Source organism: Lampris incognitus, chromosome 20 (assembly GCF_029633865.1).
Source record: "Lampris incognitus isolate fLamInc1 chromosome 20, fLamInc1.hap2, whole genome shotgun sequence".
In the NCBI taxonomy this organism is placed as follows: Eukaryota; Metazoa; Chordata; class Actinopteri; order Lampriformes; family Lampridae; genus Lampris; species Lampris incognitus.
The window spans coordinates 21,391,134-21,403,291 of record NC_079230.1 but is presented as its reverse complement, the minus strand read 5'-3'; the positions used below and the strand labels follow the sequence as shown (position 1 = coordinate 21,403,291).

The window sequence follows — 12,158 nt, the reverse complement described above, 5'->3', positions numbered from 1 at the left end:
CTGGGAGGCCTGGGGTTCGAACCTAGGACCTTCTTGCTGTGAGGCAACAGTGCTAACCACTGGGCCACCGTGCTGCCCAATGTAACATCAACTGTGCAGTTGAGTGCAAAATAGGATAGAGAGAGACACCATACTATCTTATTCCAAGCAACTACATACATCAGCCAACTCCTATCTGCTGACTGTTTTCAGTTCATTATTACTGCAGTGGCAGTGGTGCATCAGCCACCTGTCAATCATTTTGGCTGTTAAGCTAAAACAAAAGAGACTCAGGTATGGTGTATAGCTTCTTAAGTTGTGTGTAGTGGGGGAAAACTTGGTTAGAATATGCTGAATGGAAAATGCACATCTATGCATACCTTTCCTCGAGTGATCTCAACATATTTCTATTTGTCCATTTATTCAAGCGAAATAAGTAAATGACTGGTGTAACAGAGCAACCTAATATTGAAGCAATAACATTAAGACATCCACCTTGCTGTCCCACAGGTAAACGGCATTGACCTGCGTGCCGCCAGTCATGATGAAGCTATCAATGTGCTGCGCCAGACCCCCCAAAGGGTTCGGCTGACCGTCTACAGGGACGAGGCCCAGTACAAGGAGGAGGACCTTTGGGACGCCTTCACTGTGGAGCTCCACAAGAAGCCTGGCCAGGGCCTGGGCCTCAGCATTGTGGGGCGAAGGTAAGAGGCGCCATCTGAACAAGTTCTGCTTTTGCTTCCTGTGTAGCAGTCTTCAAGAGCCACAGTCTGTGGTACTCAGCTTTGAACCCCAGGACTCACTGATTGTTTTCTATTCTGCCAAGGATTCCAGTCGTCTAGTAAGGACGTTTTTAGTCCTGGATAGATCATAGTGATCCAGGACCTGGTATAAGGGGGGGACTTATTACAATGCTCCCAATATGTGCTTCCCTTTCGTTATTTGCAATGTACTGTATTCTGCAATAAACAGTATGGCTAGTACTTTATATACTTGTTATGATCACCATCACAAGGACAATTCTGTTATGGTCTGCTTCAGTGCAATAATTGCATATTATTTGTAGATGAAACTCAGACATATTTAGTCTTTTTATTATGTAATAAAGACTAATACAGTTATTATCACTTAGTTATTGTATGACATGTATGTTCCCTCTTTAATGCAGATCACGGGATCTGAGGTAAACGGTGTTCAGAAAGCCTTGCAGTGTAGCTGCTACATAGTTCCCCAAGCAAACAAGTACACATGCCCACACACAAATACCAGCACTCCCACAAGTATATAGACTTGCATATTCCACCACCCAAGTATGTGAAAATACACACGAAGCCATTAGGTGCTTCCTAGTCATTGCCTTCCTGCTGTATCAGTCTGGTGCTGTCAGTAATGAGTGGAGCTTGGTGGGTGATCTGGGCCTGTAGTTATCAAACTTCTAAGACTAGGAAATTGGTCCTAACTGCCCAAAAAAGGCTCAGTGACACAATCTTTGCCCTACTTTTCCAAATCGGAGCAATAGTATATTATTGACATTCCTTCTCGAGAAAAGACCTCCTGAGTCCACCAGTATAAAAAAGTGCTCAGTGAGAGCATTCTTAAGCTTTTATTTGAGCTCGACTATGTATATCCTGTGTGTCACTTGCTTGGCAGTATAGGCTATTCCCAAAAGTCCATAAACGGTGTTGCCAGTAATACTGTGCAGTGCACTGTAGAGAAAACACTATGTCATACTAATTTCATTTTGCGGCCCAAACTGTCATAAAATATTGATGTCACTTTCTCTTTGGAGTCTCGCTACTAGCTGAGTGGGAAAGAAAAAAATCTCATGACTAATTCGCTTGGGTTACTCTGAGGTATGAGTATTTTTAACCTTAGTCATACTTTTTCTGCAATTCCCAGAAGAAATTCTGAAGACGCTTGGTAAATATGAGGCCTGAATTTAAGACAATGCACAGACACAACTTAAGAATGGGTTGTGTAGCCACCGGCATAAATATGCACACAAAAACAAACACTGCTCACTACTGACACTGTGACTGTGTGTGTGTGTGTGTGTGTGTGTGTGTGTGTGTGTGTGTGTGTGTGTGTGTGTGTGTGTGTGTGTGTGTGAGAGAGAGAGAGAGATTGTTCATTTGCTTATGTCTGTCTTTCTGCCTGTCATGTCTTGGTTCATCCAGATGTGTGAAAGCTGAGATTTTTGTCCCTCTCTCAATGTACATTTACATATTCATGTGTGTGTTTGCTCATGTTTGAATTTGTTGATAAAATCGGTGTCTCTGCACAGCAGGACACCGGATCGAATAGATGATCCAATGCGCAGTCGCCTCACAGCAAGAAGGTCCTAGGTTCGAGCCCCAGGGTTGTCCAACCTTGGGGGGGTCATCCCAGGTCGTCCTCTGTGTGGAGTTTGCATGTTCTCCTCTGTGTCTGTGTGGGTTTCCTCCGGGTGCTCCAGTTTCCTCCCACAGTCCAAAGACATGTAGGTCAGGTGAATCGGCCATACTAAATTGTCCCAAGGTGTGAATGTGTCAGCGCTGTGATGGACTGGCGGCCTGTCCAGGGTGTCTCCCCACCTGCTGCCTGATGACTGCTGGGATAGGCTCCAGCATCCCGTGACCCTAAGTAGGATAAGCAGCTTGGATAATGGATGGACGGATAGATTTTTTAACCAAGGGCTGAAGAAGTCAGCAGTAGGTAGCTTTGCTTTGAAACTAGCTCTTGACCTCCCTTCTGATTCTGTCTCAGTATGTGAGAATGATTTGCTTCACAAGCGGAAAAACAACGAAAAAAACACCCAAGACTGGAAAAGGCAGCAACATAAAGGATAACCTAAACCCTTGGCTAAAACAGACCTAGCAGTTAGTGGTGAGGACCTGTGACAGCCAAGTATCTCTGGCGCTGGTCGATCGAGCTATCAGGTTGCTTAATCACAGCTTCAGCTTGTGTTAGAATGAATTCACGTGGAGATTGGCACCTTGGAAATTTAGAGTCCATGATAGTGGTGTACAGTTGGAAAAGCTTACTGGCCTACTGTAGGTCCACTTATTGTCGCGCAGTGATCTATAAACCCAAAAGTCTGTGCTCAAAAAGGGAAAAAAAGAAGACCGGTCAATTTAATATGCTTTTGTTTGGTTGGTACTCTGTTCAATGTGGCTCTCTAGTTTACCGAGATTTCAGAGCCAGACTTTTGAAATGTTAGTAGCATGCACATGGAGGACACAATACGGAAAAATATGATGAAGGAACAGTTTTGAGGAAAAACACTCCTGACATTCAAATATTAGGCTGTTTCTCTGCCATTTTCCAACCAACCAGGCACATACCTAAGCCTGACACCCTGTATGAGTGTATTTCCAGGGATGTAATTACACAGTGCAGGGGTATTAAAAAAAAACTTTTGCATGGAACAGCTCTTTGGCATTGAGGCCACAAATGTCAGCATTTTGAATTATGTAGAGCTTCGGAGCACATACTTGACTGGAGTTACTTGGTGAAAATGTCTCCTTCCCTGCATAAGACCCTTCACAGGTCTCAAGCGGAAAAATGCAACTTGCCGCAATCTCCCTTTGTATATATCAGAAAAGGCCAATTGTGGGGAAAATGAAAACCATAACTATCATGTGTCCAAACTTAATTCACCTATCGATCTAGTTTTACATAGCATGATCACTGTCAATCATGCTTCCAAATGCAGGTTTCAGTCAGTTTGAGGCTGGACACAGTCAGCTACTTTCGGAAAAGAAGTTCCTCGTCGGCAGGAGAGACACCCGTTTATTAAATCTATATATTGTCCACACTCTGATGTCTCTGTGATTTCACCTTCCCGACCAGGAATGACACTGGAGTGTTTGTGTCCGACATAGTGAAGGGAGGTGTGGTTGAAAGTGACGGCAGGTTGATGCAAGGAGACCAGATCCTCTCAGTCAACGGTGAGGACATCCGGTCAGCCACTCAGGAGGCTGTGGCTGCACTCCTCAAGGTACTCTGACCCAGTATAATATCTGACAAACAGGATAATTCATTGTGTCAGTATATGTCTGGTCCACAGCTGCAATCTTAAGCTGATTGCTATTAGTGGGAAAGTACGTATATTAAAATACAGGCCTGCTGGACTTTTGAAAATGTTCTGTGCTGGGCGCCCGGGTAGCGTAGTGGTCTATTCCATTGCACACCAACAGGGAATCTCTGGTTTGAATCCCCGTGTTACCTCCGGTTTGGTCGGGCATCCCTACAGACACAATTGGCCGTGTCTGCGGGTGGGAAGGCGGATGTGGGTATGTGCCCTGGTCACTGCACTAGCGCCTCCTCTGGTTGGTCAGGGTGCCTGTTCGGGGAAGGGGGGACTGGGGGGGAATAGCGTGATCCTCCCACGTGCTACATCCCCATGGCGAAACTCCTCACTGTCAGGTGAAAAGAAGCAGCTGGCGACCCCACATGTATCGGAGGAAGCATGTGGTAGTCTGCAGCTCCTCCCCGGAGCAGCGACCGGAATGGCTTGGAAAATAGGGTAATTGACCAAGTACAGTTGGGGAGAAAAGGGGGGGAAAATCCCAAAAATAAAAAAATTAATTCAAAACAAATCACCAATCCTTTAGTGTCAGCTACCTTACCTTCCACCCAAGCACAACAAAAAAACATGGTTGAATCTGTGTCCTAGTTACTGATGTTGTAGTATCTGTTGGTAAAGGTATTCTGAGTTTGGTATGCCATATCTGCTTGTTAGCCACAACAACCTCACTTCTGTAAACTTGCCGCCACCTGTCTTATTCTGACACATTGGCTGTTATGGCAAAGGCACCATATCAAGATAAACTGTTGTCTTAAAATATGGCAGTGATAGAAGTGTTATAAACATTTAATTGCATTGTAGCTGTAAGGATTGTAGCTTCAAGATATTCCAGGAAAATCATTTATCTTTCCATCAAAATCAATTAAAACTGTTCACAGGGATGCAAATATTCTTCAGCATTGCTTTGTAAACATTCAGCACTGTTCATTGTGTTGTGTTGGATGCTAGTGTTGTGTGGGGCCTATCAAAATGGAAGTGGGCAGGTTTAAAGCAGGACCCTTCCACTCCGAGAGAAGACTGTCTCAGAGCAGCCAGGTAGGCAGCCATTTTGTCCCCTCCCTTAACTTACTGCTTGAATCAAGAATTTGTCACGTCTTTATATTGTGACCTTACACCAAGAACATTAGACCACTAAACAACTTTTTTTTTTCAGATGAGTGAAACAGGCAGTTCTAAGATGGCTCCTCACTCCAGCTCTGAATCCGGAAACCTTCAGGGTGACCTCGACAAACGAAGCCAGGAATGTAAGACACTGTATTCAGTGTACCCTAAGCTGAATGACACATTCTCAAGGCTCAGCGTTTTCGGTTTTTTACCGATTTTCACCGAAAAATACCGTTTTTTTTTTTTTTAAAGGAGCAGATCGGTTTAAACTGATTTTTCACCCGAATTTTATGTTTCCATGGATCCAAAAGTTGTTCCTGTTCGTGTGAGGTTATGTAACAGTGTCCTCTTGTGGCAAAATTCGGCATGCTGGATGGCTTTTAAAAATAAAAACCAAAAATGCTGAGCCTTGCACATTCTATACCAAATAATATTAACTGATCTACGCATTAAGCCATGCATTTGTCCATTTAGAGCAAGTCAAGTTTACTTGTATCACCCTATAGGCTCCAGCATCCCCACGACCCTGAGAGCAGGATAAGCGGTTTAGGTAATGGATATATATATAAATCTCCATCCATCCATTATCCACACCACCTATCCTGCTCTCAGGGTCGCGGGGATGCTGGAGCGTATCCCAGCAGTCATTGGGCGGCAGGTGGGGAGACACCCTATATATATATAATAGCAGTTATACTCTATACTCTGAGGAGGCTTTACGTCCACACATTGACAAACAGATATGTGTTTTTTTACTTCTTCAAAGTCTTCGACCGCCAGGACATCAGAACAGTCGAGTTCAGTAAAGGTCCCAATGACTCTCTGGGCATCAGTATAGCAGGGGGAGTGGGCAGCCCTCTCGGCGACGTGCCCATCTTCATTGCCATGATGAACCCCAATGGCTTGGCTGCCCAGACCCAAAAGTTGAAGGTAAGGTGACATTGCTTATGCTTTTTCTTAACATTCACCTATCCAGGGAAAGTCAACTGAGAACACAGGCATTATCCCAGTAATGCTGTGCTTCACATCGACACAGTTATGCACATTCTCACTCATCCTGACAACACTGTCCAACAGGCGTCCTGGATGGCCACCAGTGTGCCGTTCATTAGTTTGTGTAGTCTGTGGTGATCAAAATAAAAAGTTTTTTTCTTTTTTGGAGTTTTTTTCTTTTTTCTCTTCCCTTTTTCTCCGCAATTGTATCTGGCCAATTACCCCACTCTTCCGAGCCGTCCTGGTCGCTGCTCCACCCCCTCTGCTGATCCGGGGAGGGCTGCAGACTACCACATGCCTCCTCCCATACATGTGGAGTCGCCAGCCGCTACTTTTCACCTGACAGTGAGGAGTTTCACCAGGGCGACGTAGCATGTGGGAGGATGATGCTATCCCCCTCCCCCTGAACAGGCACCCCGACCGACCAGAGGAGGCGCTAGTGCAGCGACCAGGACACATACCCACATCCGGCTTCCCACCCGCAGACACAGCCAATTGTGTCTGTAGGGACACCTGACCAAGCCGGAGGTAACGCGGGGATTCAAACCGGCGATCCCCATGTTGGTAGGCAACGGAATAGACCGCTACGCTACCCGGATGCCCCAATAGAAACACTTTTGAGGGCTATTATTGACAAAACTTATCATTTTATTTATATAAACTTAACTTTTGCACTTATTTTTTAGATAATATAAGTTGTTTGTTATATCTGTGTATTCAGTGCAACATAATTCAAATTACTGGTAAGTTGAAAACTTACTCAGGCCAATACAAGATTACTAGTCACAGCTTGGTCCTGCCCAGTACAACCAGTCTTCAACTGTGGGCCCGTGACTGGCAACACTGGAGCAGTTGAGAGGAAGGGGCCTCTTTTGAGGGTAGTCGCTGAGGAATAGTACGGAGATCATTTATTTAAACTAATCCCATTTTCTATTTTGGGGATTTGAAACGGCCATCTTCCAGGAACAAGCCCTCTCTTGCAGCCATCCGAAACCTGAGCCATTCATCCTCTCACTAACAACAACTTGACTCCAACACTAATACAAAGCTGAAAACCTGCTTGCAAATAATGCTTTTAGATTTAATGCCAGCCGCAGTGATTCACGACCGATCTCGTTCCCTTTAATTGTGGCTTTACTTGTTTTGAAAATTTGAAATCCTTCCATAAGTCAAAAACCCACAGCTCTCAGCAGTGACAATCCAGCTTCCAGTTTACAAAAAAAACCCCAAAAAAAACAGAAAAATGCAGAATTGTAGCTCTGTGAGAGACTGACTCATGGAGGACAATGGCCATAGACTTCATCGACAAAAAAAATTCCCTCTCCTACAACCAGGATATTAAGCCCACAGAATAAAGGGTCTTTTTTTTAAATGAATAAAGGGAAGATTGCACTGTATGTTCATGCTGCTGACTCTTTTCAGACTCGCGAATGAGAGTTGAGAGCATAATGTAATGAAATAACCCATTTGAGCGCTGGCAGAGTTTTGATTTGGTGCAATACGGTGGATGAATGTGTCAGTGACAATGGTTGCTATTGTAGAAGTCCCCTATTCAGTTGTTCTGCAGAATTTCTTGCACCTTTTCTCCTGAAGGTGGGTGACATTACAGCAGCATTTCAGTGAGTACATTTACAATAAAAAAAAGGAGCTGCTTGTGTAGGTTTCAGGCAGCAGAAAACAGTATTGAAACTGGTCCACTGCAGGTACATACTCGCATCGTAGGCAAAAAAAAAAAAAGGGCCATTGGTGTTTACCCAAACACATGTCTGACAAACACAGCAGTAAGTGAATCTGGGCAAAATACCCCGGGTACTGATATGCAGCCACTTGTGTGGTTTCCCAACTAATGGACATGCTAATCCTTTGACAGCGCTAAAAGGCAACAAGTATGTAACCTTTTGAATTTTATTGCCGTCTGACTTCTTCAGATAGGAGACCGGATTGTCAGTATCTGTGGAACTTCTGCTGAAGGCATGAACCACACACAGGCAGTCACCATCCTAAAGAATGCCACAGGCACTGTCGAGCTGCAGGTCAGCACACTCACACACACACACACACACACACACACACACACACACACACACACACACACACACACACACACACACACACACACACGGTATCAGATAAACCTACAGACACATTTAGATAGCCTGTACCTTTGTCTACAGAATATCTCTCCCTGTTATCTGTGTAGACTGTTCGACCTAACAGAATGGTTGAAGGCTACCAGTGTTAGACTTTGAAATACCATAGTAAAGCCAGACCTCTCTACTTAAACTCAGTTGTATACCTGAACCGTCAGTATAGCAAAAGGTGCACAACACTACCAGTGTTTCTGAAGTAACCTGCTTAATCTTCAAAATAAATCTTCAGCATAACATTTACCGTGTGTGTGTGTGTGTGTGTGTGTGTGTGTGTGTGTGTGTCTGTGTGTATGTGTGTACAACCATGTGTATGCATGTTTTCATACATGTCTATGTGCATATGTTGCACATGTAGGTAGTAACTGGGGGAGATAACACCGTGACAGGACCTTCCCATGAGCAGGTCGTGGGAGCCCTTACTCCCAGCTGCATCTTCCAGGATGACCTCGGGTAGGCACTAGTCTATAAATCAACAAATTAACCAACTGTGTCCAAAAAGCCATGTTACCCATCTATTGCCTACCTGTCTGTGTCTCCCTGCCTTTCTACCAGCCCTCCTCAGTATAAGACCATTAGCCTCGAAAGAGGACCAGATGGACTGGGATTCAGTATAGTTGGCGGGTACGGCAGCCCTCATGGAGACCTGCCTATTTATGTGAAAACAGTTTTTGGAAAGGTGAAGATTTTATCTCCGTGGAAGTTCAATGGTTTAAACTCTGCAACTTTACTGGAACAGTTTTTCACGTAAATGTTTCCCCATTTTCTGTTGATTTTGTTTGGGGGTAACACAGACCTTATCGCTCTCGTACATGAAAGTGGTCTGACTGACATCTGTTGTTTGTTTTTGTGTGCGTGTGTTTGCAGGGGGCAGCAGCAGAAGACGGCCGTCTGAAGCGGGGAGACCAGATCATGGCTGTGAATGGGCAGACCCTGGAGGGTGTCACACACGAGGAGGCTGTGGGCATCCTGAAGAGGACCAAAGGGACTGTCACACTCACTGTGCTGTCATAGACACACACACACACACACACACACACACACACACACATACACTGTTTATCCTGCCCTTCCATACAATCCTTAGCTCTCCCAAAGTGAAACCATAGGCCTGTATGCAAACGCAAATCCTGAAAACTAGCAATACGATTCACATAGATAAATATCTGTTATTTCTAACTCTCCCTAGTCATGTCCTACACCTGGATGATTACACAAAACTCACCAGAGGCTTACATCTGTGAAATACGCACACTGAAGTATGAACAACTGTTCATGGATATTTAGAAATGGCAGTATTGTGCGTCATAGCTTTGAACACTGTTCCTAGACTGAGGCAGGGCCATGCAGTTAAAAGGGCTTATATTACCGAAACATATGGAAGTGTTAAGAAGATACACGGTCTCTCCAGTAATTCTTAAAGTATGTAGAAATTGTAATGTAGTCTCGTATAGACTGTAAATATTTTTGGAGGGGGAAGGCTTGGACAACTACCCCCAGCAATCCTCCATTCTGGACTGAAAATATTCACTGGACACAGTCTCTTGTCTCTTTTGTACTGTAGTTTTCTATTCTTGCATGTCTGGACTGTATTATCATTAATATCACTATCACTATTATTATTATCATTATAATTATTATTATTATTGTCATTAGAACTGAAAGCCTCGTTAGTCATAATCGGGGAACATTCCCAAGAGACGAGGCCGAATTTTCAGATATATTTAAATCGGCCTGAAGTCCAGATTTTGAAGTGATATCCACAGAATAATCAAAGCACCGATGAGAAAATACCCTTGAGGCAATTGCCAGATGGCAGGAGTTAGGTAATGGCTATATTAGCTGACAAGGGCACAATCTGCCTTTGTGTGTTTGTGCTACTGTCGGCATTACACTCTGCTTCAATTTTCTTTTTTTTCCTCCTGAAGAGCTGATGCTGCTGAAACTGCTGTTGATCAGATTTGGTCGTGAAGTCACTGTTGTTGTTTTTTCCCCCGCAAGAGTAGCCGCAATTGCAATTTTAAGTCTTAAAGGCTTAAAAGTCTGACGGCGTTGTGAGTGTGGTAAAACTTCTCTCTGAAAGCATTCGTTTGGCATCTGTAAAGTCTTGGTCACAGGACACTTGACTGAAGGAGGAGCTACTTGACGGAATTATATTGCTGCTAAGGCAGATGTTATGAGGATTTATGCCACGTTATTTCTTCTTTTTTTTTAAGTATTACCTAATATCTTCACTTCATGAATGTGTTACAGAAAACAAAGAGGGACCTTTAAAATCCAGTTTTCACTGCACAAGCGTTTCATTCTGCCTGTATAACTTGTCCCTGTGTATTATTATATGGGCCCGGGCTCATTCTGGCCTGATCCCTTTGTCAGATAAAGTCCACTTCCACTGTATGGTATCTGAGGTGATATACCGTTTTATCTAGTTTCACAACAAAGCGTCTATTCCAATTCTTATCACTGTACGTGTGATCCTAGCACTGTCCGACTGACAGTATTGAATTTGTTCACCCAACTGAATTTAATAAAAGTGACCTTCAACCGACTGTAGTTATGTAATGTGTTCCGACCTTTTCATCGTTCCCTTCACTCTTGCAGTAGCAGTTGGCGTTCTTACTTCAAAATCTTCTCAATATGCCTCCTGCGCCCTGAGCCACACAGAAGAATGCATTTTATACATCACAATACACAAGTGCCACATCCCACGATAATGTCCCTGGAGGAAGGGGGGGGGGTACAGAATGAACAAATGAGGAGAACGCTTTATCAAGTCGTTTAATTTGTTCTCACAAAATAAGCAGTTAATATTTCATTTTCTCTGCTTTGAAATGCAACCCCTTCCTTTATGCACCAGCTGGGACTGCTTTGAACTGCTACACACTGCAGCCTTGGGGCGCTATGCAGTATACATCAAGTCTGGTATACATTATCTAGAAACATGATTTATGGGGGTTACAATTGTCTGATGAATCTGATTTAGTACTGCTGGGAGTCAGATTTACCTAAAAGGCGATGGGCCCGAATAAGGCGGCGAAACGAGTTGAAGTCGTCCAACAGTCTGAATCGAACGCGAATTGAGATCTATCTTCAGATAAATATCGGATGATGAGGCCATGTTGAACAGCATGTACAGTCTTGCCTGAATAGTTTCTCTGTTTCCACTCGAGGCGTAGTAAAGCTTGGCTTGAAAAGAGGGCTCTCTGTTGTTAAGATATGGCATCCCATCTGTCTGAATGCTGACAACCACAGCTGTTTCGCAGCCTATCACATGGTTCGTGCAAAGTCCCACGCATGAAATGGGGTACTGAAGTAAGTTTATAGTAAAGAAAGAGGCTCCCAATTACTGCTACAAGTCAAGCAAGTCCTTTGAAAGGAGCAAATCCTTCGTCTAATGAGATTCAGCATTTGTCTGGACTCACTGAACTATGTTATAGGATCAAGCCGTGGGACACCACCATACTGTAGACATATTTGTACAAAAACGTCCAAAGGGTGTAGGTAGAGTAGGATGTGCTCGCCCATCAGGAGTTATTAAGATGGCAGTCTGTGCGACAGCATGCACAAGATAGTGCAAAAGATACTGAGGCCTTTAACAGCATCAGCTCATTAAGGCCTGTGGTTCTCAATCAGGTCCTCCAGTAACACCAGTGCTGCTGCTTTTCTAATTGCATTCACCCGTTGTTCCACATCTAAAACCTGCCTGACTAGAGAATGGAATAACTGGGAAAATAGATGAAATCTATCATTTGGCTGATCCGTCTCTCCCTCTGGTAGCGAGAACTACAAACGAGGCGTAGCAGCCATTGTCGCTTATGTGCCGTCAGCTCTGCAGCAAACAGTTCCCCACCCTTGTAAAAATGGCA

At 44.0% G+C, this 12,158-nt stretch overlaps 1 protein-coding gene across 1 annotated transcript in view; it reads left to right on the top strand.

Annotated features, from left to right (window-relative positions):
• LOC130130816 (multiple PDZ domain protein) overlaps nucleotides 1-10,835 on the top strand; it is a 70,148-nt gene extending 59,313 nt beyond the window's left edge. Inside the window, exons 38-46 of the mRNA XM_056300651.1 lie at nucleotides 490-683; nucleotides 3,811-3,958; nucleotides 4,997-5,083; nucleotides 5,202-5,292; nucleotides 5,919-6,082; nucleotides 8,074-8,178; nucleotides 8,651-8,745; nucleotides 8,848-8,971; nucleotides 9,160-10,835. Coding sequence (XP_056156626.1) covers nucleotides 490-683; nucleotides 3,811-3,958; nucleotides 4,997-5,083; nucleotides 5,202-5,292; nucleotides 5,919-6,082; nucleotides 8,074-8,178; nucleotides 8,651-8,745; nucleotides 8,848-8,971; nucleotides 9,160-9,306 — 1,155 coding nt within the window. The 3' untranslated portion in view covers nucleotides 9,307-10,835. The remainder of the gene's footprint in view (nucleotides 1-489; nucleotides 684-3,810; nucleotides 3,959-4,996; nucleotides 5,084-5,201; nucleotides 5,293-5,918; nucleotides 6,083-8,073; nucleotides 8,179-8,650; nucleotides 8,746-8,847; nucleotides 8,972-9,159) is intronic.
• Nucleotides 10,836-12,158: the final 1,323 nt, after the last annotated feature.